General features: G+C 50.3%; 11 protein-coding genes across 11 annotated transcripts; 5 read left to right on the top strand and 6 right to left on the bottom strand.

Moving 5' to 3' along the window:
* Positions 1-484: 484 nt before the first annotated feature.
* BX661DRAFT_131400 (ubiquitin E2 variant) lies at positions 485-880 on the top strand (the record flags this gene model as incomplete). The annotated part of the gene is made up of 1 exon (XM_051532565.1): positions 485-880. A coding segment is annotated over one exon (396 nt), but the record flags the coding sequence as incomplete, so codon positions are not given.
* A 239-nt stretch (positions 881-1,119) lies between these two features.
* On the top strand, positions 1,120-2,432 carry BX661DRAFT_178463 (Vps23 core domain-containing protein; the record flags this gene model as incomplete). Its single annotated transcript, XM_051534924.1, has 1 exon — positions 1,120-2,432. A coding segment is annotated over exon 1 (1,238 nt), but the record flags the coding sequence as incomplete, so codon positions are not given.
* On the bottom strand, positions 2,433-5,273 carry BX661DRAFT_178462 (uncharacterized protein). The gene has a single exon (XM_051534923.1). The coding sequence runs from the start codon at positions 4,977-4,979 to the stop codon at positions 2,457-2,459; it is 2,523 nt and encodes an 840-aa protein (XP_051393861.1). The 5' UTR covers positions 4,980-5,273; the 3' UTR covers positions 2,433-2,456.
* A 1,153-nt stretch (positions 5,274-6,426) lies between these two features.
* On the top strand, positions 6,427-8,932 carry BX661DRAFT_75703 (uncharacterized protein). Its single transcript, XM_051539463.1, has one exon. The coding sequence runs from the start codon at positions 6,877-6,879 to the stop codon at positions 8,884-8,886; it is 2,010 nt and encodes a 669-aa protein (XP_051393860.1). The 5' UTR covers positions 6,427-6,876; the 3' UTR covers positions 8,887-8,932.
* An 11-nt stretch (positions 8,933-8,943) lies between these two features.
* On the bottom strand, positions 8,944-10,876 carry BX661DRAFT_178459 (pyridoxal phosphate-dependent transferase). Its single transcript, XM_051534922.1, has one exon. The coding sequence runs from the start codon at positions 10,753-10,755 to the stop codon at positions 8,980-8,982; it is 1,776 nt and encodes a 591-aa protein (XP_051393859.1). The 5' UTR covers positions 10,756-10,876; the 3' UTR covers positions 8,944-8,979.
* BX661DRAFT_178458 (P-loop containing nucleoside triphosphate hydrolase protein) lies at positions 10,861-13,083 on the bottom strand. The gene has a single exon (XM_051534921.1). It carries the CDS (start codon positions 12,970-12,972, stop codon positions 11,197-11,199), a length of 1,776 nt encoding a protein of 591 aa, XP_051393858.1. The 5' UTR covers positions 12,973-13,083; the 3' UTR covers positions 10,861-11,196.
* Positions 13,084-14,301: 1,218 nt separating this feature from the next.
* Positions 14,302-15,833, bottom strand: BX661DRAFT_178457 (uncharacterized protein). Its single transcript, XM_051534920.1, has one exon. It carries the CDS (start codon positions 15,694-15,696, stop codon positions 14,731-14,733), a length of 966 nt encoding a protein of 321 aa, XP_051393857.1. The 5' UTR covers positions 15,697-15,833; the 3' UTR covers positions 14,302-14,730.
* Positions 15,834-15,920: 87 nt separating this feature from the next.
* On the top strand, positions 15,921-16,289 carry BX661DRAFT_196663 (signal recognition particle, SRP9/SRP14 subunit; the record flags this gene model as incomplete). The annotated part of the gene is made up of 1 exon (XM_051538065.1): positions 15,921-16,289. One exon carries the CDS (start codon positions 15,921-15,923, stop codon positions 16,287-16,289), a length of 369 nt encoding a protein of 122 aa, XP_051393856.1.
* Positions 16,290-17,264: 975 nt separating this feature from the next.
* BX661DRAFT_178454 (uncharacterized protein) lies at positions 17,265-18,506 on the top strand. The gene has a single exon (XM_051534919.1). The coding sequence runs from the start codon at positions 17,443-17,445 to the stop codon at positions 18,454-18,456; it is 1,014 nt and encodes a 337-aa protein (XP_051393855.1). The 5' UTR covers positions 17,265-17,442; the 3' UTR covers positions 18,457-18,506.
* BX661DRAFT_178453 (major facilitator superfamily domain-containing protein) lies at positions 18,507-20,114 on the bottom strand. Its single transcript, XM_051534918.1, has one exon. The coding sequence runs from the start codon at positions 19,792-19,794 to the stop codon at positions 18,610-18,612; it is 1,185 nt and encodes a 394-aa protein (XP_051393854.1). The 5' UTR covers positions 19,795-20,114; the 3' UTR covers positions 18,507-18,609.
* Positions 20,115-20,307: 193 nt separating this feature from the next.
* Positions 20,308-22,213, bottom strand: BX661DRAFT_75615 (uncharacterized protein). Its single transcript, XM_051539462.1, has 2 exons — positions 21,615-22,213; positions 20,308-21,166 (listed from the first exon to the last, which is right to left on the bottom strand). The coding sequence occupies exons 1-2, from the start codon at positions 21,920-21,922 to the stop codon at positions 20,665-20,667; spliced, it is 810 nt and encodes a 269-aa protein (XP_051393853.1). The 5' UTR covers positions 21,923-22,213; the 3' UTR covers positions 20,308-20,664.
* Between the last annotated feature and the right edge of the window lie 1,115 nt (positions 22,214-23,328).

Genomic DNA, 23,328 nt, shown 5'->3' with positions numbered 1-23,328 from the left:
TCACCTGCCTTGATTTTTATTTTATTTTATTTTATTTTTATTTTTCATTTTTTATTTTACTGTTGGCTAAGCAAAATTCCTGACTGTTGGTGGGTTGTGGAAAAAAGAAGAAAAAGAAAATAGAATCATATAGAAAGCCCCCCTTTTCTTTTTCTCTTATTATTTTCAATTCCAATTCCAATTCCAATTCCAATTCCAATTCCAATTAACCTTTTTTCTTTTGTCTCATCGAATTACAAAATAACACCCTCACAGATATATTTTTATACCCATTTTGACAAATGAGTTTGGACGTTACACGGCAGTGGCTCCGGGACAACACGGCCCGCAGGGTAAGAAAGGCTTGCAAATAAACTTTGACCTTTTTTCTATAACCAATGCAAACCCCCCCCCTATTATCTCCAAACCCTCTTCCTAACTAAACAAAAAAATACACCCTTTTATTTCTTGCAATTGGTTCTTTTGCAATTATTCTTTGAAATAGTTTGACGATTCGGACAAAGTATACGCTCTCGTCGATGAAGCAATAAGCCAATACCGGTCATTGAAGCCCAAGATAGCCGAGCACATGTCCGCGGACAAAACCATCCAAGCGCTCCTCTGTCTCCACGGCACCCTTCCGATGGTATTCAATGGAGCGACTTTCAACATTCCAATGGTATTCTGGTTTCCGCGCCAATTCCCCTCCCAACCACCCATGGCGTACGTCACGCCAACGCACACGATGGTTGTGAAGGTCAGCAAACACGTGGATGAACGCGGTCGCATTTATCATCCGTATTTGGCCGCATGGTCGACAGAGGAAGGCTCGACTTTGCTCGAGCTTTTCGCCAGCCTTATTTCTGTGTTTTCCGTTGAACCGCCGGTTTATAGTCGCCCGCCTGGGTATTTAGCCGCTGCTATTAATCCTGGATTTGTTGGTCAGAGGGTTGGCGCAGCAACGGGTCAGCAACCACAGCAACAGCAACAGCAGCAACAGCAACAGCAGCAACAGCAACAGCAGCAACAGCAACAGCAGCAACAGCAACAGCAGCAACAGCAACAGCAGCAACAGCAACAGCAGCAACAGCAACAGCAGCAACAGCAACAGCAGCAACAGCAACAGCAGCAACAGCAACAGCAACAGCAGCAACAGCAACAGCAACACGCTGGTGCTGTGTCTATGCCTGTGTTGCCGCAGAATGTTGGGATGTACGCTAAGCAGCAGATAATGCAGCAGCAGATGCTGAGTAATAAGCGTCCTATGAGTGCTTTGGAAACTGAGTTGGCGTCTGTTACGGTTCCCATGAACTCATCGATTTTACAAACCCATGCCCCAGTAAATTTGTCTGCCTCGCCAAAACCACCAACATTAACACCGCCACCACCAGCAGCAGTACCGCAGCAAACACTGGCCGGCAATTTCCCGGCGGGGTTGTCATCACCAATTTCAGGACAAACGTATTCGTTTAACCCAGTTGCCGGACGTCCTCCCGTCCCCACTACGAACCCGAAATCAGCACCCAACACGCCTGGAAAGACCACTTTTGATGCCAGCAATCCCACGGCCGCGTCCCCGACATCCATGGCGTCCGCGCCGGTATCGGCAGCATACCTGGGCCCAGACCATGCCGGTAGTGTGGCTGCGCTAGCTGCTGCTGTGATTGCTGCTAGGATGCAGCTGCCAGTGTCCGATAATGAGTCGTCGAGCGGACAGTCGAACCGCTGGTCAGATGCAGACTCGGACCACTCGGATGATGCCAACCTGGAACTCAATGACCCGCCTGCAGCTACAGCAGCTACAGCAGCAGCAACGACCATGGACTCAACAATATCACCTGACACTTTGCAGCAATATCAGAAGCAAAGGAAACAATTGCCACTGCCACCACCAGTTTCTTCTCTCCTAGACTCCTCCCCTGTGGACGACCCCGTGAAACGCCTCGTAGGCTACCAACTAGCTATCTACGACCGGGTATCTTCGGCAATTAACAAATCGCGCGAAATCCATACCCGCGTTAACCGCGAACTCCTCGACCAATCCGCCAACCTAAACTCCGGCGCTGGCGTCATCTCCGAGGAACGTAAACAACTGATGGGATCTCAAAAACAACTGACCGCGAATATTTCTGTTTTGGAGAGCAAGTTGGCTGAGTTGGGTGCGAAAAAGAGAGAGTTTCCGGAGGATTCCAAAGTTGTGGATGTCGCCGGGGTGTTTAGAGGCGTTGGCGTGATGGAGCAGTTGTTTGATTTGGCCGCGGAAATTGCTGCTATTGATGATACACTGTACTTGCTCGGAAAGGGTTTGAATGATGGAAGGGTATCGCTGAGCGTGTATATGCGACAGGTACGCAAACTTGCCCAGCAGCAGTTCTTGGCAAAAGCCTTGGCATTAAAGATTCGAGGCTTAAGTAATCTTAATTAGAATTAATTATAAATGAATAAATGACATTGCTTCCATATATATATTTTTCTCCTCAAAGAACCGCGTCAGAAGCAACTACTCCAAATCTACCCGACACCGTTTTGCGAGCCAACGGCCAAAACGCCTGTTGCAGCATAGGCGATGGTTCAATCCCAGCCTTCTCCGCGCCCTGTGTGACCTTGTCCAACACGCACATCAGGTACTCCAACGGCTGATTCCACTTGTCCTTCTCCAAAGCCAGCAGCCGTTGTTCATCCGCAGTCTGCAAAATAGCCTCTGACGTGTAAGCGCTCTGCGCAGCCGCCACCAGCAACGGGTTAGTCCCTTGAGTGAACCCCGAAGATGACAACAACGTTTGCTGCTGCTGCTGCTGCTGCTGCTGCTGCTGTGTATACGGCGCGCCCATTCCGAACGAGTTTTGTCTAATAATCGACGATTGCTGCTCTTTCAGGATCTGCGTTTGCGTCTCCAACGGTAGCTTGTCAAAATCAGCACGGTTCATATCAGGTGGCAGCATCATTGGTGCTGGAACAAACGGAACAGTTGACTGCTGGATGTTCCCGCCCATATAGGACGCTGATTGTGGCAACACCGCTTGAGCTGCCGCTGCTGCCTGCGCGTTGTCAAAGCTGCCGAGCTTGCCCATTGCACGCTTTTTGGCTGCCGGCAGTTTGAGACTGCCCAGCTCCATCGGATGCTTGACAGCCTTTTGGAAGTTATCGAACGACGGATCGGCAGTCAATGCGCCTGGATGCATGTTCGTCATCAGAGTCTCCTGCTCAATCTTGGCCGCGACCTCGCCAGTGGAAGCCAACAGCCGAGCACCCGCCGCCTGCTGCTGCTGCTGCTGCTGTTGTTGTTGGAACCGATTCTGCTGATACTGCTGCTGTGCACTAGCAGCATTCTGCTCCGCCAACTCATGCTGATGCATGTTGCCCCACTCCTTGGCAACAGTTAAGAACTTGCGCAGCACCTCGGAAAAGTTAACCATATGGTTGGGCGCAACAATATACTGGTTCTCGGCGACCAGTCGCCGCTGCTCAGTGACCATGACGTTGATAGAGTAAATCTTCTGCACGGAATCTTGGCTCTTTGTGCGTATGAATATCGCAGGCAGCAGCTTCATGTTGGCCTCAAGGAGCTGGCTGACTAGGGGGAGGTGGTTGCGAACGATCTGCTTGTCGGCCTCGCTGAGATCAAGGCGCGGCCGCCCTCTTATTGCATCGGCATCTATCGCGGTAATGATGTTTTCGACGATCTTGGTCGCGACCTCTGTGGAAATCGAGTCTGCACGTTGGAGGCCAGGCGCAGACGTGGTGGCGTCTTCTGAAATAGTCTCTTTGATGGCCGGCATCGTTGCTAATGCGATAGTGGCCGGATTCGCAGCCACGGGCTGTGTGCCAGCGATAGCAACAGCAGCTACAACTTTTGGAGATGCTGCCTTGCGCGACTTGGCGTTAGTCCGTGGTGACTGTGACTTCTTTTTCAACTTGGCACCGGCTACTGATGCTGTGGTCTTTCCTGCAGTCTGCTTCTTCCCTACGGACAAGCCGGAAGATGTAACAGATGCAGCGGCAGAGATAAGTGCAGCGGCAGAGGTTGGCGATGCACCCGAGCCGGCGGCGGCAGTGGCGGCCATGGCTACGGAGGCCGAAGTTGTCAGCAGGGCAGTGGCTGCCACGTTCATCGGTATATTGGCACTCAATCCTGCAGACTGCTGTTGTTGCTGTTGCTGTTGCTGGCTCTGATTCTGGCTCTGGTTGATGTTCACCGTGCCCATAGACATGGCCGGCGACGAGATAATGCCCTGCATGCCTGCCTGCTGTGCAATGGCCTGCGGCCGGGCGGCATTATTCATCGTCGGCGTCATACTGGCTCCCAAACCCACCATAGAATGCTGCTGCTGCTGATCGGGTACTGTCAGGCCGCTGGCGCCCTCCTGCAGAATCGTCTGAATAATCTCCTTGGTCAGCGGCTGGCCAACCTCGTCCTTGCACGACTGCATGATTTCCTGTATGATCTTGGTCACCGCCTGCTCTTTGACCGGGTCGTTGCCGCCCTTAAAGAAATTAAGCACTGCATGTGCACGCAGGAGGTTGATCGGTATGTTGCCTCCGTTGTGGAAAAAGGGCCGCGTTGTGTTTGCGAACGCTGTTCTCCATCTCTGCATCAGCTCAGGGGAAACCGCCCCGGTTCCGGTTGAGATGGAAATGGTGGACATGGGTACGGGGACCTGCATAGGCATGGGTGCAGGCGCGGCGGCTGCGCGGATGTGTGGCGAGCCTCCATAGTTACCCGCGGCAACGGCGGCAGCCAACTGGTTCTGGCCTTGCTGCTGAAGAGCCTGCTGTAGTTGGGCCTGCATTTGTGGTGTCATCTGCTGCTGTTGCTGGAGCCTCATCTGCAATTGCTGGAGCTGAAGCTGCTGGAGTTGTGGTGTTTGGGAAAACCCGCCGGCACTGTTCATGGAAAGAATCGATTGTGCGTTGGCTGCCATAGTCGCCATTTGTTGCTGCTGCTGAGCCTGTTGCTGTTGCTGTTGTTGAGCCTGTTGCTGAAGTAGAACAGCGTGCATCTGTTGCCGAGCCTGCTGCTGCTGCTGTTGTTGAACCTGTTGCTGCTGCTGGATCTGTTGAACCTGCTGTTGTTGTTGGGCTTGCTGCTGTTGAGCCTGTTGCTGAGCCTGCTGGGCTTGCTGTTGGGCTTGGTGTTGCTGAGCCTGTTGCTGCTGCACCTGTTGTTGTTGTTGCTGCTGTTGTTGTTGCTGTTGTTGCTGTTGTTGCTGTTGTTGCTGTTGTTGCTGTTGTTGCTGTTGTTGCTGTTGTTGCTGTTGTTGCTGTTGTTGCTGTTGTTGCTGTTGCTGTTGCTGTTGCGTCTGTTGCTGTTGCGCCTGTTGCTGTGGCTGCTGCATCTGCCGCGGTTGCTGCATCTGCTGCGGTTGCTGGGCCTGCTGTTGCTGAGTCTGTTGCTGCTGGGCCTGCTGCTGCCTCTTCTGCACCTCGACATACATCTTCTGCACCACCTCGGTTAGCCTCTGCTTATCTTCAGACTGGCCCATTTGCGCCTGGATAATATGCAATGCCATGGTAATGTCCTGCGTGGTATGATTCTGCGGAAAGTTAATGACATCGCGCATCTGCTGCATGGACATGTGGGTATTCCCAGGCGCCTGAACCGGCGTAGCCGCCGGCGCCGCCGCGACAACCGAAGGCGCTGCAACTGGTGGTACAAGCTGCGGCTGCGGCTGCGGCTGTTGCGGTGGCGACATCATCGACATCACGGGGGTCTGCTGTACAAACTGCTGGTTAAGCCCCGCCGCCGCCGCCTGGTTGTTGGCCATAGCTTGGCCGGTCAGGATCTTTAGCTTCTGATCAAGCTCTGCCACGCGCGCGTGAAGCATTGACACGTACTCTTGGCTGGACTGCGCGCTTGTAAAGGCTAGGTTCTCAAACTGATACAGCACCTTGATTACGCTGGCCCGCTGGCTTTCGTTGAAGCCCTGGAGAATGGCAGACGATATCTGGGCAAGATTCTGGGAGCGCGCTTGCTCCGGCACAGACGCGCGCCAGTCCTGGCTGCCCATGGCATTCAAATTGTGCTGCCCATTCATGGTTTAAGCTGGATACTGAGAGAAAAGATAGTCAAGGTAGTTGTTTGTTTGTGGTAGGATAGACAAAGAGGATAGACAAAATAAAAGTAAAGGTTGCAACTTGAAATGGCGAATAAATTGGAGAAAAATAAAAATAAATAAGAGAACTCCCGAAATCGCCTCTTGTCAAACAATTATCGAGTTGACAAAGAAATAATGACAGGTAAAGTGGGAATGGAACAAAGGTATTTTTTGCGACAGGGAGAGTGGGGATGACACCGTATACTATTCGAGAGCGGTTGGCGCTGCGCGTGCAGTATAAAATGGGAATATACAAACGACCAAGGCAGATAAATAATAAAGTGCAAACTAAATAAATATATTGGAAAAGTGAAAATAACGAAAAAGGGGGAGAGGGGTCTTTAAAATCCGCCCATTTGCAAAAAGAAAATCATATCCACAAAATGCGCATACATTTTCTCTCACCCGTACAGCAACATTGTTTGCGCTTGGGATTTGAAGGGCGAGCCGAAACCCATCAATCAACTCACTTTATATGTCCCCTTTTTTTAGTGCATGAACGCGAAAACTGTGAAGTTGGCGTTTTGTTTAGTAACCGAGCCAATGAATTTATCATCAACAATGAAATATGTTTTGGCTTGTTTACGCTCCAGAAAACCTGTGCGCCCGGACGACCACATCAATACTAGCCAGCTTATTTTCGCTCTCTTCGTTTGTGAAAAAGAAAGATGCGGCACCTGTCTTTCTTTTGTATGTTTTCACTCAACGCATTTTCTCCGCGTCAGCTGGTATAATAGACACTGACTTGGTCTTGTGAAATTTAACAAGTCCAACCTTTTTTCACTTGCCTTTTAAAGGGACCATGGATTTTGAGCAGACGCTGAGCTCCCTGCAGGAAGAGCTATCAAACACGGTGCAAGCATCTGATTGCAGCGAGATCCCGTGGAGCTGGATAGCCACGTTTTCCAGCCGCACGCTGACCGAACACAGCACTGGGCTGTCGCGCGCTGTCCTGCTCGCAGAGCTCGAAGCCCAATGGCACCAGCTCTCGTCCAGCGAGGCGATGCACACCGGCGTCCATCGTTCGTTGGGGATCCTGTTCAGTCGCCACGGCAACCCGCCGCTCACCACGTGCTATTGCCTGAAAATAGACGGCATGCGGACTATCGAAAACACAAACATATGGCTGTGGGAGCTATCAGGTGCCCCGGATCCGCTCGATGCTGGGATCTCGGGCAATAGGCTCAAAGGGCTCAAGAAGCGCAATACAGCGGACACTCGGGTTGATGCCATTATACACCGGCGGTACTACCCGATGATCGAGGGCGCCGAGTTTGCGGGCTTTTTTGGCCGGAACCGCACACTGATGGTCACCACACTCGTGCTGGCCGACCGCGGCAATGGGTTTGACGACCAACCCGTACATACACTGCTTCCGACCACGGCGCTGGCCTTTGTCATCCGCATAAAGGACGATTTGAATCTGCCCAGCATGTTGCTCCAGCACACGGACGAGCACCTCTTGCACGATATCTTCGGCGTCGCGTACTCTAACGGCAGGTTCTTTCAAAGCGGAGCCCCGGTATTCAACGCCGACCAGGTGTGGTGCAAGATCGGCGAGATCTGTCCGTCAAAGAGAGTCGTTCGAAATGGCAAGCAAGTCTTACACCGAGAGATGTATTGCTTGTTTGAGCACATAGAGCAGTCCGCAGGGGCGGCGGCAGCAGCTATCAATATTAACTTTTGGGACGAAGACGTCGCGACCGTGGATCTGTACAATACAGGCGACTACATTGGACTGTTGTGCCCAATTGTCAGGGCCAGCAGCAAGGCGAAACTGCCGACTGATGTCGATTGCGGCACGCAGACCATCGCTTTTATCATGAAAGAGATACTCGACCAGCCGAGTACATACCTCTCGCAAACGAGAGTCTCGCGCAATGAATTGGGGTATTTTGACTACAGCCGCTATGCACATCGCGCCCAGATCGGCCGGCTGTGTCCCGAGATAATCAGCCTGTCGCTTTTGGCTCAAGTGGTGGCCGTTTCCAACAACATGCCACTCGCAGATGATGGCGAGGCCTCTTATAGGTATGCGGTCCGCATCATGGATGATTCCGGAAGGTGCGATGTCACTCTGTGGGGCGAGTTGGGGCGCCAGGCATCCAGGCTGCTGCCCGGACAACTAGTCCTCATGGACAAACTAGATACGGAGGACGAGCGAGCTAAGGATGGCAGCGTGATCATCAGCAGCGGCGCAGACATTGGGTCGTCTATAATCAACGTATCGACGTTGGACGGCATCCTGCATAGCTCGTCTCTTCGCAAATACACGCACTTGGCCAATATCCCGAGCACAGGCAATTGCTACGCCAAGGGATGTGTGGTCGAGGTGACTTCAGCTGGCGATTACCTGCGCGACCCGCGGGATCGCTTATCGGCTACCTGCCTGATCCATACAGTATGCCAGCAGCGCGTTGTGTGCCCAAACAGACCAGCCCTGGCTACATTGTTGGAAAACCCAACTGACTTTTTTGCCTTTGACTGCCCTTGCTGCTGCCTCGAGAACTTACCGGCTCACGAAGTCGAATCTGTATTCTCCCTGCGTGTATCTATTGACGACGGTACTGATGTTTGTGCTGCGCAAGTCACGCCAACGGCAGCATACCGCATTATGCGCATATCCTCACAGCAGCTTCTCGAGCTCCCGAGCAGGCAAGAACAGATGAGTGCTCTGGCTAATCCGCTCGGCAGGGAGATTGTCGCTTCCATATCGTCGCTCAACAGCTCGTTGACTGTGGACGGCGACAGTGTGCTTCGCATCGACGCTGCATGCCCAGCAGAAGATATTGGTATCGTCAGTGTTTTATAGTAAAATATTTTGTGATTTTTGGGGTTCAATAATACTTCAATAAAAAAGTGAAAAACGAATGCTTAGTTTGCTTTGGCTTTTGCGTCACTGGGATCAGCACGACTTCTGGTATAATGTCTTTTTGCTGCCATTATCGGTGATTTCGAGCACAGGCTCCTTGCTGGGCCCGCCGGACTCGTTGTCGGCGGTTGTGTGCATCTCACCGATGCGCTTGAGAAGACCCTTCCAGTGGGAGTGCTTCTGGCTGTTGTCCATCGTGGTTCTGTTGGACGAAGCGATTTGTTGAGCAAGGTTGGACGTCGACTTGCTGTTGGCTAGCGGCTTGCTCAGCGCTTCGCCGAGCGTCTGGTTCTGCGTGTCCAGCATGGTCTTGGTTGCCCATAGGATGTCCCGCACCAATCGGTTGACAAAGTCCTCGGATGACGCCTCCTTAATAACAACACGCAGGACGCGCAGCTTGTTCATGTTTGGAGGCAGCGGGTAGTTGGGAATAATCCACCCGCGGACGCGCAGCAGGGTTGAGACTATGTCCTGGTTAGCTGTCGGGTGCTTTTCGATGAACCAGTCGGTAAAGCGGAAGGCGACCTCAGGCAGGCCGTGATTGAACAGGCGGTTGACCGATGGATTGGACCCCGACGACTTTAGCTCTAACGACACCGACTCTTGAAACAAATTACCGGCCGCCAGGCGGCTCTCCTCAGAGTAGCCAAACTGGCCGCGCGGACGGTGGATGTCCGAGATGCACTCGTACATGCCTGTGGCCTCCAGCGCAACCGACAGCAGCCGGGCGTGATACAGGCAAGAGTTCATCACGCGCGCGTAGCCTTCACGACCAAATCTAATAAACTGGTAGTACTGGGCAATGAGGAAGCACGCAGGGTGCGAAAAGTTGAGCGTGAATGTCTTTTCAATGCCACCGAGGTAGCTCAGCTCAAAGGTCAGTCCGTCGGGCAGATACTCAGTCGCGCGCCAGAGGACCCAGCCAATGCCTGGATACGTCAACCCAAACTTGTGTCCGCTGGTGCTGATGGACACAACGCGTGGCACTCTAAAGTCCCAGCACAAGTCGGGCTGCGCGAATGGCGCGACAAAAGCGCCGCTGGCTCCGTCGACATGGATTGGCACATCAAACCCGGTGTCGGCCTTGAGCTTATCAAGCAGCTGGGACATCTCGAGCACCTTCTCGTAGTGGCCTGTATATGTGCTGCCCAGTATCAGGAACATGCCAATGGTATTCTCGTCGATCATATCGAGCGCCTTGTGGATGTCCAGGCAGTAATGCGACTCCTCAGAAACAGGCACCAGGCGCGACTCGATGTCAAAGTACCGCGCGGTCTTTTCTAGGGCAACCTGCGCGTTTGCAGCAAACACAATGTTCGGCTTAGAAGTGTCCTTGCCCTGGGCCTCGCGGCGCGCGCGCCATCTCCACTTGAGGGCCAGGCCACCGAGCATGATTCCCTCAGAAGAACCGACGACAACAGTGCCCGTGGGCTCGACCCCCTTCTCGCCATTCCACAGGTCGTGCAGGTGGGCCAGACAGCGGCGGTGGATGCGCTCCGTCGCCTCGTACTCATCAATGTCGACGCGGTTCTTGCCCAGGTTTTCCATAATCAGCTTTTCCGCCTCGGGCTCCATCCACGTAGTTAGGAAGGTCGCGCAGTTGAGCGTCGGGTCGCCGTCAAACTTGAGCGAGTCGTGGATCAGCTGGTACGCATTGCGTGCTGGCATGCTGTTTGAAGGGAACAAGCTCACGTCGCCGGAACTCTCAGAAATGCCGGCGCCGTAAACCAGATCCGTTTTCTGGATTCTGCGTCGACCAAGACCCAGGCGACGCGTTCCAGGTAGAATAGAGCTGATACTGTCGGACATTGCTTATCGCTTGGTGAGTAAGACAAATGATATTTTGAAAGAGTTAAAAAAGATTAAATACGTGTTAGAGAATACACACCAAAATAGACTTGGAAGGTAAGGTACATCTGCTTTAATGCTCGCACGCAATGGGTCGCCTTAAATATTAAATTATTTGGCATTTTCAGCTAACATTTGATATCAATTCCAGCGTGGATAACTTTAGTTTTTGTCTTTTATTTATTTTATATCAATGCCAGCGTGGACTCTATATTAATCAACGCTTGTCATTTTCGCCCCCCACATCATTCACTAAATTGCCATATATTGGTGACAATGTGCAATGATGTGACCACTTGTAATAAAAAATAAAACAGATATGCAGCCATGTTGTCACAATTATGCGCTTATAATCGATTAAAATGATATTTATTACTCGCTTTGAATGTCTATTTACCTGAGCTAGTCAAAAAGACGACTTTGAAGGCCAAGCTCTCCGAAAATTTGCTGCTTAGCAGCTTCAAGAGGCGCGCCGCTCTTCAAGTGATCGCATAGGCGCATGGCCACCTCAAACTGCACCTGGTCCAGCTCGCCCCGTCTGTCCCAGTCGGCGACGTTCCACACATCCCTGAGTTTGTCATGTGCGAGCCCAGACTCGGCCAGCAACACCCGGGCATGCTCGGCCGAAATCATTTTGCGCTTGGGGTCGCATGCGCCATCGAAAATTAACCTGTACCGCAGCATGGCGGGGTTGCTCGACGTGTCATCGCCAAAGGGATTGCGGCTGCTTGCTGAACCACCCGCCGAGAACGCCGAGTACGGCGGCGGGTACGGAACCTGATGGCCTGACTGCCCTGTAATCGGTGAATATAACGCCTTGCTGCTGGGCTTTTCGCTGGACCGGCCGCTGGCGAGCCTGCCTTCATCTTCGCCCCCGGAATCGGGAAGCCCGATATCAGCCGAGGGCCTGTTGTCGCTGGGGAACTTTTGCATCAAACGCGGGAAATCCACCGAAAGCGCCTCGTCGGCGTTGTCAATGAGCTTCTGGTTGAATTTGTTAAAGTCGGCAATCTTGAATGCCTCTAGGTCGCTCTTGAATGCCTCGGGGTTAGGGAAATCGCCCGGCGGCAGATTGTACTTGACCTGGATTTTACGGAACTCCGCGGGCAAATTTTCAAGCATCGCCTTGGCCTTTTTGTCTTTGCCAAACATCGAAGGCAGCTCGCTGCGCAAGTACCCGATAATGTGCGCGTGCACCCGCGCTTGGCGTGCGCGCTTGACAATCTCATTGACGCGGCGCAAAGCGGCGTTCTTCGGAATACTTCGCAGGTCGCGCAGCAGGTCGCGCTGCTCGCTGATCAGAAGCTCGCTGTTTTCATCGTGCACAGTGCCCACAGGCGTCTTGTACTTGGGCCAGAACGAGCCTAGGTAGACGCGCTTGACCTCGGGAGTCGGGATGACCTTTCCCAGAGACCACATCAGCGCCCCGTACACCCTCATCAGCTGCTGCTGGTTGACCTGATCGCATTTGTTCAGCACGATGCGCACCTTATCCTCGTGCCCACGCAACGACTGGATCGCACCTTTGAACTCGTCTGAGATGTCAAGCTTGTAGCTATCAAACAGCAGCAGAATGAGATCCGACCGCTCGGCGAACCAGTTAATGACCGACACAAAGTCATAACCGCGCTGGATCTGCTTGGACCCGGACAGAATTCCTGGCGTGTCAATAATCGTCAGGTTAGACAGCAGCGGATTATTCAGCTGCGCAACCTGAAACCGCGACAAGTACTTGGTCCCAAACTTGGTGAGCCCCGAGAATGGCAAGTCGCCCGACACTGCGGCGGCGTGGCCTGGAATGACCTTTGGTTCGGGCCCGTTCATAATCGCCACAAAGCGGTCTGTCGTCGGCTCAATTCCAACGTGTGCATCCGGGTACGACTCACCGAGCAGGTACTCGACAAACGTTGTTTTTCCTGTCGAATACTGTCCCAGAAGAAGGACCATGGGCTTGGACCCAATGTCCTGTGCTGTCAGCGGTGCGGAATGGAATCCCTCAAAGCAGTACGACTGCTCGAGAGGCTTTATCTTCTTTGCGTACGTTTTTTGCAGCAGTCGCACAGTCTCCTGGTACAACCGCTCTTCATTTGTCAGCCCGTCGGGTCCGACCTTGACGCTGGCCACGGGCGGCGGCGGCTGCGTACTGGCTGCCTCCTTTTCCTTTCCCGAAATGTTCATGTTTGGAATGAGAATTAGTGTAAATTTAGATTTAATAGAGACAATATAATGGAACAGCTTGAGGTTGCAAAAGAAAAAGAGGAAAATATAATGTGAGACTTTTGGACAATAATATTGTAAGACGAGACAAGGAAAAAGATTTACGGAACAGTAGAAATGCAGTGACATCATACACCATGTTTTAATCTTTGTGCCACACATATACGCACCAATAGGCAGTAACGTCTCATATGTATAAATGTTTTATTTTGCCGACCGCCAAATGCCGAATAAACTAGAGTATTATGTATTGCCTGCAGTAAACCAGCACTATTTTTTATTGCATGTGCTTGTATGCGCTTGCGCATGGCTGGCGCCGTCATCTCGATCTCCAACCTTTGGGGCTGTCGGTTGCCGAGCAACAGCTCCTAGCCCTGGTTCTTATTGATGACGACTAAATGGAGCCATTTCTTCGGGTTGTCAGCAATAGCTACACGAGCATTCGCTGTTCCATATGCTTGATAGTCAGCGTTTGACCATGCAGGCTTAAGCCAGACCCGTTAATCTGTGCTGACATGAACTCCAAGCCGCTCTGGTGCCTTCGGAGTAATCAATGACACCTCAGCGCCCTGATCAGCGACTGTGTCTACTGCTTTACAACCAATATACATCTCATCAATCTAATTCCAATTCTAGCGCTTCTTGAGGTCACCATTCCTTAACATTTTAGGAGGTCTGTTATCAATAACCAATTCAACAACCAACAGACTATAATGGCCGCTCAATTTTCCAGCAAATGAACTTTGGGTGGGTCTCTTGGTAACTTAGGCAGCATTATCGTCGTTACTCTTTTGGCCTAGCTACTTTTTAAGTTCAGTTAGCTCAGCGCTTATTCTTTGTATCATATTCTTGGCTTCGATTGGCCGTTGTTCCATAGTATTTGATCTGGCCAGTGCCGGCGTTTAGCAGCAAAAAACAGGAGGAAATTCTGAGTTCATAAAAATAAAAATGAGTGCAATAAAGACAAAATAAAACGCAAGTGACGTTTCGAAAATATAAGGAAGTTGTTACAAAAGGGTATGATCAATGAAGGATATTTCTTTCTTTCAAGGAGAACAATTCCTGGATGCCTGACAGCCACTACTTCTATATGTTCTTGATATATAAATAAACTATAAAAAAATGATCTCATAGGTGGTCTGATTGCCACGCACACAGTCCATTAATCTCAGTAAGGCAACATGTTTGTTTACGCGATTATCGTGTGCCTCAGCTGTGATATATGTCTTCTGATATTAAAATAAATAATTGACCACTTATTTGAGTAATTAAGTCATTTGAAGACAATGCCAAATATACACCAAATATTATAATTTTATTTATGTTTTGTTAATGCAAATCTTGATACACGCCACAATATCATATTGTTAAAGATAGGGCTTCAAAACATCTCCGCTCAGACAGCTACAAAAAGAAAGGAAAACGTACTTTTTAAGCAAGCACCCTCCAGCAAGAAAGCAAGGAGCGCACATACTGATTGATGCTTACACTGCGTAGCCGCGAAACAAGAAAAAAACGCGTTTATAAGAAAAAAGTCGACCCACGCCAAACTAAAGAACGGCCTGTGATCATTACACCATACGATAGTGACGTGTTATTTTGACATTTAGTATTTGATATTTGATACGGGAATATTAAACAAATTTACCATGCTAAATACAGATAGTAAGCAGGTAGGTGGCAAATATTATATTTGTAACACGCTTATTTTGGTTCTCCTTATCCAAACGCTGGCAGTCCCAAGGCCGCTGACTCGACGTCAAGCCGCATGCGAGTTACCTCGACCTCCGCCGCATGCTCGCCGGTTGGCTCGGCAGCACCAACAGCAGTAGCAAGCAAAGCGCTCAGTACCTTGACGACACTGGAGTCACCTTCGTCAACATAGTCGCTGCCAAACGTCGCCTTCTGTCTGTATGCGCTGCCGCTGGGCCGCTTGTCGCCGTGAACCAGCACGACTGCTTCTGAAATTCCCGAAACCGACACTAGGTTGCTGAGAACAGACAGAAACACGTCGTTGGTCTGGGCGCCCTGACCAGGAAGCTTTTGCACACCAGAAAGCCGCTTTTCCAGCTCTACGCAGCCTATGGGCAGCTCTGACAGGTAGTATGCCCAGAGCTTGTCCTCAACCTTGATGCCTGCCAAGTTGACTGCCGCCGGGATCACCAGTGTTTTAACGCTGTGTTTCTCCAGCAAACCAATAAGGTTGTCGACTAGCTCTGGGACCCGCTTCTGCTCAGGAAGTCCGTTGACAAAGCAGAATGTCAGGTCTAGGTTGCTCTGTGCGTTGGCAAAGACAATGTTGACGGCGTCTGCCTCATCGTTGGCACCCATGGCGGTGGTGGCGGCAGATGCTGGCGTGTCTATTTCCTCGAAGTCATGAGCCCGCAATATCTCCTCCACCTTGGACTCAAAGCAAACTGTGCTGGTGACTGCTGGTGCTGTGTTTGCGGCGGTAAGCTGGTCCCACAGGCCCAGCGCGGCGCGGTACCCGGCTAACCGCGTGACGTCTGGGTACGCGAGGATAACTGTGCTTCCGATTTTAAACGACGATTCGTCAAGGTCCATTTCAAAAAAAGACTTCAATGTACAGAAAGTCAAACAGCGACTAATGATTAATTTGAAAACGGCAAAAGAAGAAAAAGAGCAAAGCTTTGGGAAACAGTTTTTTGTCTTCTTTTTTTGCATGGTTGACACAAACGTTGTTTACGTAACCGACCCACCAGCTCCATGCCAATCACCCCATAGTGCTCCTAGGTGCATGGTAGCAGTTAGATTGAAGAATATGCGCGGCTGCTTTTTTTATGTGAGCAAAGACATAGTATTTTTTACCAACGCTTGTCTTGCTTTCTGCTGTCTCGTTCTTCTAATTTCATTTTTCAACACTAAACCAAGAGACACAAACCACTACAATGGTATATTGCGACAACTGGGAGACATTCGAGAAGGCAGCAGCAAGCATATACGCCAGCGCCCCCGACGTTGCCCGCTATACTATTAAATACCGCAACTGCGACGCTGCCCTTGTCCTCAAGGTCACCGACAATGCGACGTGCGTGCAGTTGCGCACGGAGAAGCTCGATGATATCAAGAAGATAGCTCATCTTCACCGGATACTCGCACAGACCACATCGAATCGATCGGCAGCCATAAAGGAGCTTGCACCAGTTTTCCCCGAGGCCCCCAAAGAGAAGACCAAACCTGCCGCCAGCGCAGGCACTGAGCAGCAGTCAGCGGCGGCACAGGGAAAGAATAAGGCGCGGGGAAAGAAGAGAATTTGAAGGTTGTTTTGACTGGTTGACTTTTTTTGATGTTGTTGGGCTGGTTTTTGTGCAACAGCAACTGCAACAGCTAAAATAAATAAATGCTTACCGTTCAAACCAAAACTTTTTGGGGTTTAACATAATTAAAAAATAGAGTACCTAATTCGGGTGCGTTCATTGGCGGCGGCATACTCGAGCGAAATGGCCTGGATTTTCTTGCGTCAATTTCAAAATATAATTTTTTAGAGGTTTTGTATGAATTTTCTCAAGACTGCGCATCGCTCTTGCTTTCCTAGAGGAAACAAGCCTTTGTCCACTTTTGTTCTTGTTCCGCTTTTTGGGACGGGTTTTTTACACTTAACTATTTTTCGTGTGTATTGCAACTTTTTTTTAAAACTTTAAAAAAACTAAAATTTTTGTTTAGAGCCTATTATTTTATTCGGCACGGCACGCTACCAAGCTGAAGGTGTGGAAAATACACTAGTCCAAAATGCATGTCGAGCACCTTGCAGATGCCGTGGATGAGTGTGCAGCAACGGTGCATCATCCCGACAAGCAACGAAAACGGTGCGACCCATCTCGAAAAGGCGACAACGCCCGCTCAAGTTCCCGAGGCAAGAACAAGACAGCGCGCAATAAGGGAAGGGAGTCTAGCCCCGGATCGACAATGATCGGTCGCAAAAAGACCAGCTCCCAGGACAGTCTGTTGGAAGCTCACTTGAATACAACCGAGCAGAAACATGTGAGAACGCGTGTAGCTTTAAACGACCGCGACCACCACCGGCGTCGCCATGATCATCCCCATCGCAATACCACCCCAGTCAATTTGCGCGATTCTTCGGAGGTGTGGCAGCGCAAGTCGATCAAGGAAAAACTCTCTCTGAGTCCCCTCCTGGGAAAAGATCCATTGCTGGAGGGCCTTTGCCCATCATGGTTTATGCGGATGTTGAGCTTCTGCAGCGAAAACAAGTCGCATAAGAGGTCTAGATCGCGCCATCGCCATCGCCATCACTGCCGGCAAAACAATGTGAGTAGAGAACACGCAAATATACCAGAGGCAATTACCCCCGGACCCGATCACACGGCAACTAGCTCTCCTCAGTTACTCGAACAATTCGACCAGAAGTCTCATAGCGACAAGCAACAGCACGAGCAGCAGCATCAGGAGCAAATGTACAGCGTGCTTGATCAAAATATACCATCCGGCGAGTCCAGAGCTTGTGCCTTTGACAATAAGCGAGTTTCCCCTGTCTCGGTGGCGATAGCCCGCAACGCAAGCAACGTTAGCAGATTGACCTTGCGTCCCTGCGCTGATACCCCGACCAACTGCAATTCCTTTCGCCAATCCGATGATCCAAAGATGGCCGCTCCTCCCGAACATTCGCCACCACCCATCAGCACTGTCTCCACAAGTCCAGGATGCACAGAATCGTTTACCACCGCGCGCCTGTTTTCAGGCACCATGTCGCCGGAGCCGTTGATGCCCAGGCATAATCTTGCTGAGATAGTTGATGGCGGCCATCCTGACGAAGTCAGCGAGATTGCCATGCGCAACCACTTGACAGATGCCAGAGACAGCAATGAGGAGACAGCAGATACAGATGACATCAATATTTTCACCAGTGATAACGAGACCCAAAGCAATTATCCGAGCAGCGACGACAACTCGATCGTCGACCGGGCATTCCATGAATGGCTGCAAGCACAAGCGGCAATAAACGACCACCCCGAAGCACACTCGCCATTCACCACCATTTCCCAAACAGCATCACAACTTTCTGCCACTCCTCCGAGCAGAACTATGCCAACGTACGCGCCCGGATGGGCATACATGCCGCCGCTTTACGGCGGGCTTTCTGGGTCTCAGCAGAGCCACTACAGCTCGTCAATGATGCCTGCTGCTGCGAATATTCCACCTCCTAGCTTTTCGCGGGCTGTGGGCTCGGATCAACTGGGCGTTCTCGAGGACCTGATATCTCGCGTGTCAGATCTTGAGTCCCGCTTCATGTGTGTCGAGGCGATAATGGGCAGCTTTGGAGACAAGCTGGATGTGCTCATGGCGTCCGCAAGGGCCGATGGCGACCATTCAATGAGTATTGGCAATGCGTGCGCAGTCGGCGTACTCTCTTCGGGAAAAACACCGGTTGTCAAGCGGGTAGAGCAACAAAAGAAAGCTCAAAATTGAGAATGGATGTGTGTGGTTAAATTGATATACATATAAATATAAGAAATGAGATAAAAATACATGCAAGGCAGTTAAAAATGAAATGTTGATGAACATGTAGACTTGGTATGGCATATTAAATGCGCATTTGAGTGTGTGTGTATGCAGGTTGGCTCAAGCCAACTTGCTGGCAAACAAGGCTAGGCTGGTGACCAGCAATGCAGAGAGCACGACTAATGGCACGTAGTTCCACTTCGATACGTACTCGCGCCAATTCGGCGACATAACATACAGCATGGGGCGGTTGATCTTTTCCTTGACCGCGTGGTAGGTATCCACCCTTTCCTCAGCATTACAGCGAAGCAGGCTGTTCCACTTGAACCGATCGGTGAAAAAGATGGATGACGCGACAAAGGTCGACAGAATACCCCACAGGACGAAGAACGCCATGACGTAGCTGTAGCTGTGCTTGGAATCCTCAATCAGCCGCGACCCGCGGTCCTGCAGCACGCCGATGACAATGTCCACGATTGTCGACCCGATGCTCATGGATGACTTGTATATGCCCAAGCCGGTGCCGAGTGAGCTGCTGGGAAGAATGAGCGAAATGGCGGTGATCTCAGCCAGCGGTCCCAGTGCCAGCGATATCGAGAATATAACAAGACCGATAATCGGCGTCACCATGGTGAAGCCCAGCAGTACCATCGATACTGTAAATAGCACCGAAGATACCATCAGCATATCTGTGCGCAGCCCGTACGTGTCGAAGAACCAGCCAAGGAACGGCACCAAAAAGATGGGCATGATCTGCGAGACGCTCGCTGACCACGCGGCCACAGCATCATTGACCCCAAAGCGCAGCTTAATGAGCTCGCTGTTGATGTGCAAAAAGCTGTTCCAGCCGCCTCCAAGAGTGAAAGACTCGACTATGAACATCCAGTAGATGCCAAAGAAAAACAGGATCAAGCGCGGGTTGAACCGGTGCTTGGTGCGCAGTCTGTTGAGCATATTATCGGGCGTGTCCTTCCGAATCCGCCGCATTGCCATCATGTAGACAATATTGATGGCAAACGAAAGCGCACACACTAGGAAGTTAGCCCAAAAGGCCGCGCCGTAGAATCCAAAGCGGTCGGCAATCGGAATGGCTGTGCCCATCGACAGAAAGGATGCGATGCGCGACGTGGTTATCTGTATTGCGATGGTTAATGCCAGGCCCTTGCCCTTGAACCAGCTGCCTAAAATGGTCTCCTGCACGACGGTGATTGTTCCCGAGCCCAGTCCGTAGAGTATGCGGCCAGCGACCATGGTCGAGAATGACCGCGAGTGCGTGGATATTGATATGATCAGATTGCCCAGCATGATCAGGAACGTGGCGATCAGCGACCCCGATGTCGTGCCGAACGAGTCGATAAACAGGCCTCCAAGAACGGGTAGGATGGTGTTAACTGCCGAAACCGTCGACTGCAGCGCCCCGTACTGTGTGTTTGTTATGTCCAACTCCTAGATACGCAATTATGTGAATACAAATTGATTAATAAATAGGGTGTATGTGCACGTGCGGCGTGGCAAATTGCAGGATGTGTGTGGGAGACAGGTCATCCCAACACAAATATTTTCAAATTAAAATGATTAATGCCATGCCATATATGCATCTTACCTTTTTAATTGTGGATTTTAGGGCACCGAGCGTGTGTGCCGAGTAATGGCTGCCAACTACAACAGGTTCAAGAAAAGAGACAATGCCGTGATGTACAAAAAAATCAGTGTAGTGGTTTAGTAGTCAAGGATATGAGATGCATTGTCTCATTTGAAATCGGAGATGGCTGCTTCGGAACACCCGAACATTTGTACAGAGAAAAGGTTGTATAAACCGGCTGCAATTAAGGAGTAAACCGCAGCGGCAATTCCAGAAGCCGAAGCAGCAGCGGCATCTGACCGGCCGGAAAGTCCATTAAAACAGGGACAGCGGGGGAACCCTGTGTCAATCGGATGCTGCTGACTGCCAAAATGACAGGCGCTCTTTATCCGTTACAGCGGCCAACCCTGGGGAAATTGCTCATCCGCTTAATATTTCCCCCGCACACACAACCTTGGCTTCGTTTGGGTAGTTTGTTTGGCTACAAAAGCAACTAATCCCCTGCATATCACCCACTGCGTTGTGACCCTTCCCGCTGTAAAAAAAGGCACCACCCCCACGTCGTTTGCGCAGTCATCTTGACAAATATGCTTTCAAAGGGCATAGCACAAAAACCACACCAAGGTCTTACCTGAAATAAGCAAGGCACACACCAAAGCCAGGACCTGGTATCCGCGCTGGCTCTGACCTAAGGCGCGCTCAAACTCGGTCATCTCGCCCGATGAAGACACCGACGACAGCCGCCGCTGCAGGTCGCTGTCTGCGTCCATCGAGCTGCTCCGAGATTCCCTGGTATCCAGAAGCGGCTGGTCTGGAGTCGAGACACGGATGTTGTCATCGCCGTCGCTTCGACGAAAAATGCTATTTCGCCGGCCATTACCACTGGCGGCAGTGGTAGCAACGCTGTTTGTGTAGTGACCGCCTCTCATTTCGTTGATTTTATTGTCCAATGGGGTATTGTTCGGTAAACCGTTGTTTGTGATTCCAGTTGTAGCGCTGCGATCGACTGACTGCCGCTGTTGCAGATTCAATGGAGTGAGTTCGAATTCGAAAGAATTTCTATTGAGCACTCTTGAATTTGTTGGCGACGAGGGCCTAGAAGCAAATAGCAGAGCCTCAAGGGTGCTGCCGCTGTGTGTGTTTCGCGCGTTGGCGGCAGTAATATGTCCAACAGTTGAAATATGAATATCAGTGTCGCTATTGTGACTATTAAAACCAGTGGTCGTTGAAAGTAAAGGGTTGTTGCAGTTTTCAGAAGAAGAAAGTGGAGGAGACGAGAGGGAGTAACGGCGTGGTGAAGGAGGTAATGGCGGCGTGCGGCGAGACTCGGGCGGCATGTTAATCGTTTCTTTTTGGGTTCTGGATTTTAGGCCCGTGATAAAAGGTGAGAAGGGGGGACGAAGAAAAAAGGTCAACTGGCGAAGACTGTGTGTGACTGGCTGCTGACTGAAGGTGAAAAGTCAGTTGAAAAAATAAACCCAAGGCTGGCATGTAAAAAAATAAGCAAAGTAGAATATGCAGTGTGGAAAAGGAAAGTACTTACCAAAAGTAATGGAAAAGTGGAAGGTCCCTGCGATTCCCATCTGCAAGCAGCCTTGAATCCAATATTTGCACATCTGAAAGCACAGGATTCTTTGTTTCTTTTGAGAAGGATTTAAAGGTCGCATTTCCCACCGCTTTGCCCGCTTGTCTGATGGTCACAATAATAGGAGACAAAGGGAGAGGGGGAGACGCCAGTTTTTGATTAAGTATCAAGGCGTGGTGACACAGCCGCAATTCTGCCGCGCACTGCTCATGCTCCTTGCTGCCAGAGGCAGATAAGTGGATCCGAAAAGACCTTGCTTGCCACATTGCTTGTTTTCAGCAGGAGTAAGCCTTCTTTCTTACTACTAAAAGTCCTGATTACTGCGTGCGAGTTTGTTTGCTCGCCTCCTCATCTCAAAAGTAACAGCAGTATGGAAACGCAAGCTTCTGTCGAGCTGGCCCCTCCCCCTGCCCTTACTGCGTACTGCCGAGGCAACTGGCGCAATTAATGCACCTGAAGTTGCACTACACTGCGATCGCGTTTTGTGAGCATGTAGGAATCCATTGCACATCGATTCTATGCGCCCGGAACAGCCGGCCAAAACCAAAATTTTCAAATTTAAATAGACGCCCCTGGCTTCAAGATCATCCGTAGTCATAGAATATCCGATGGGCCCCAAATGCTCATATGCACAGATAAAAATAAATTATATTTCCGGGAATTCCGTTTGATGAAAATCATAGTTGGCCATCGCCCAAGCGTGAACAGATAAGTTAAATTGCGTTGAGATGAGATGACTATTTGACCACAATTAATTTTTGGATTTGATCATCATTGATTTTTTGACGACGTCATTTGTCTTTTTTTTGCCTGTCAGAAATAATCAAATTTGGCGTGACGTGTGAGCACTATCCAGTCAAATGACATTGCGCACGCGCGGAGAGAAATGTGCCTAGATAGACAATGTCGACCAAAGTAGGAATGTATGGATAAATGCCGCACCAAGCAGTTTTGGCTCTACAGCGGAGAAACCCAGTCATATGTGTTAAACGCTTTTGTAGCATTAATTAAACTGGAATCAAATTGTTATAATTAGCGTCCGAATATCGCTCCTGTGGATAATAATGTGCAGTGTTGTATTGAGAAACACTCGAAAACACACTACTATTTGCGTCTATTGAGCGAGTAAAAGTATAAAAGTAAAATGTGTATTTTTTAGAGTTTTGTATAGTGAAATTTATCACAAATGAAACTGTTGCACATCCCGAGGATATGGAAGTGGATGTCGAGGTTAAGGATCGTGAGACAAGTTTCCATCTGTATGCCGATTGATAGGGTACTAATTGGATCATACAGGAGTAAATTAGGGAAGCATCATAATGATGCCCAGACATGCTCCCCATTTTGCAATGGGCACATGTGAGTGCACACACATGAAAACCACAACATTGACTTGCCAAGATACCAGTTTGCTCGCAGAAGAACCAGTTCTCGCCAGCAGAGTCCACAACTGGAAATGTGCACAACAAAGGCAACGATATACATATATAAGACGAGGCCGGCCCTAGTTCTACTTTTGATTCCCTTGATAATAAAAACTATAACCCCCAAACATACTTTTAACATTAGGCGACTAGTGCTCCACTCAAATCACAACACCTGTAATACTAGACGACTAATGCTCTCTCCAAACCACAACAGGACTAAAAGCAAAGTAATTTTTAAAATAATG

The sequence above is a fragment of the Kickxella alabastrina genome, assembly GCF_025024165.1.
Source record: "Kickxella alabastrina strain RSA 675 chromosome Unknown BX661scaffold_4, whole genome shotgun sequence".
Classification (NCBI taxonomy): Eukaryota; Fungi; Kickxellomycota; class Kickxellomycetes; order Kickxellales; family Kickxellaceae; genus Kickxella; species Kickxella alabastrina.
Note: the sequence above shows the minus strand (reverse complement) of the source record. Positions and strands in the feature narration are given on the sequence as shown.

Bases quoted from the DNA above. Each gene is read 5' to 3' on its own strand.
- BX661DRAFT_178454 (XM_051534919.1), top strand. From the start codon at position 17,443: ATGTACAGCGTGCTTGATCAAAATATACCATCCGGCGAGTCCAGAGCT.
- BX661DRAFT_178458 (XM_051534921.1), bottom strand. From the start codon at position 12,972: ATGAACATTTCGGGAAAGGAAAAGGAGGCAGCCAGTACGCAGCCGCCG.
- BX661DRAFT_178453 (XM_051534918.1), bottom strand. From the start codon at position 19,794: ATGCTGGGCAATCTGATCATATCAATATCCACGCACTCGCGGTCATTC.
- BX661DRAFT_178459 (XM_051534922.1), bottom strand. From the start codon at position 10,755: ATGTCCGACAGTATCAGCTCTATTCTACCTGGAACGCGTCGCCTGGGT.
- BX661DRAFT_75703 (XM_051539463.1), top strand. From the start codon at position 6,877: ATGGATTTTGAGCAGACGCTGAGCTCCCTGCAGGAAGAGCTATCAAAC.
- BX661DRAFT_178462 (XM_051534923.1), bottom strand. From the start codon at position 4,979: ATGCACGCTGTTCTACTTCAGCAACAGGCTCAACAACAGCAACAGCAA.
- BX661DRAFT_178457 (XM_051534920.1), bottom strand. From the start codon at position 15,696: ATGCAAAAAAAGAAGACAAAAAACTGTTTCCCAAAGCTTTGCTCTTTT.
- BX661DRAFT_75615 (XM_051539462.1), bottom strand. From the start codon at position 21,922: ATGTGGCAAGCAAGGTCTTTTCGGATCCACTTATCTGCCTCTGGCAGC. The intron at 21,167-21,614 runs GTAAGTACTTTC...ATTTGCTTCTAG, and splicing joins CCACTTTTCCATTACTTTTG to GCCCTCGTCGCCAACAAATT.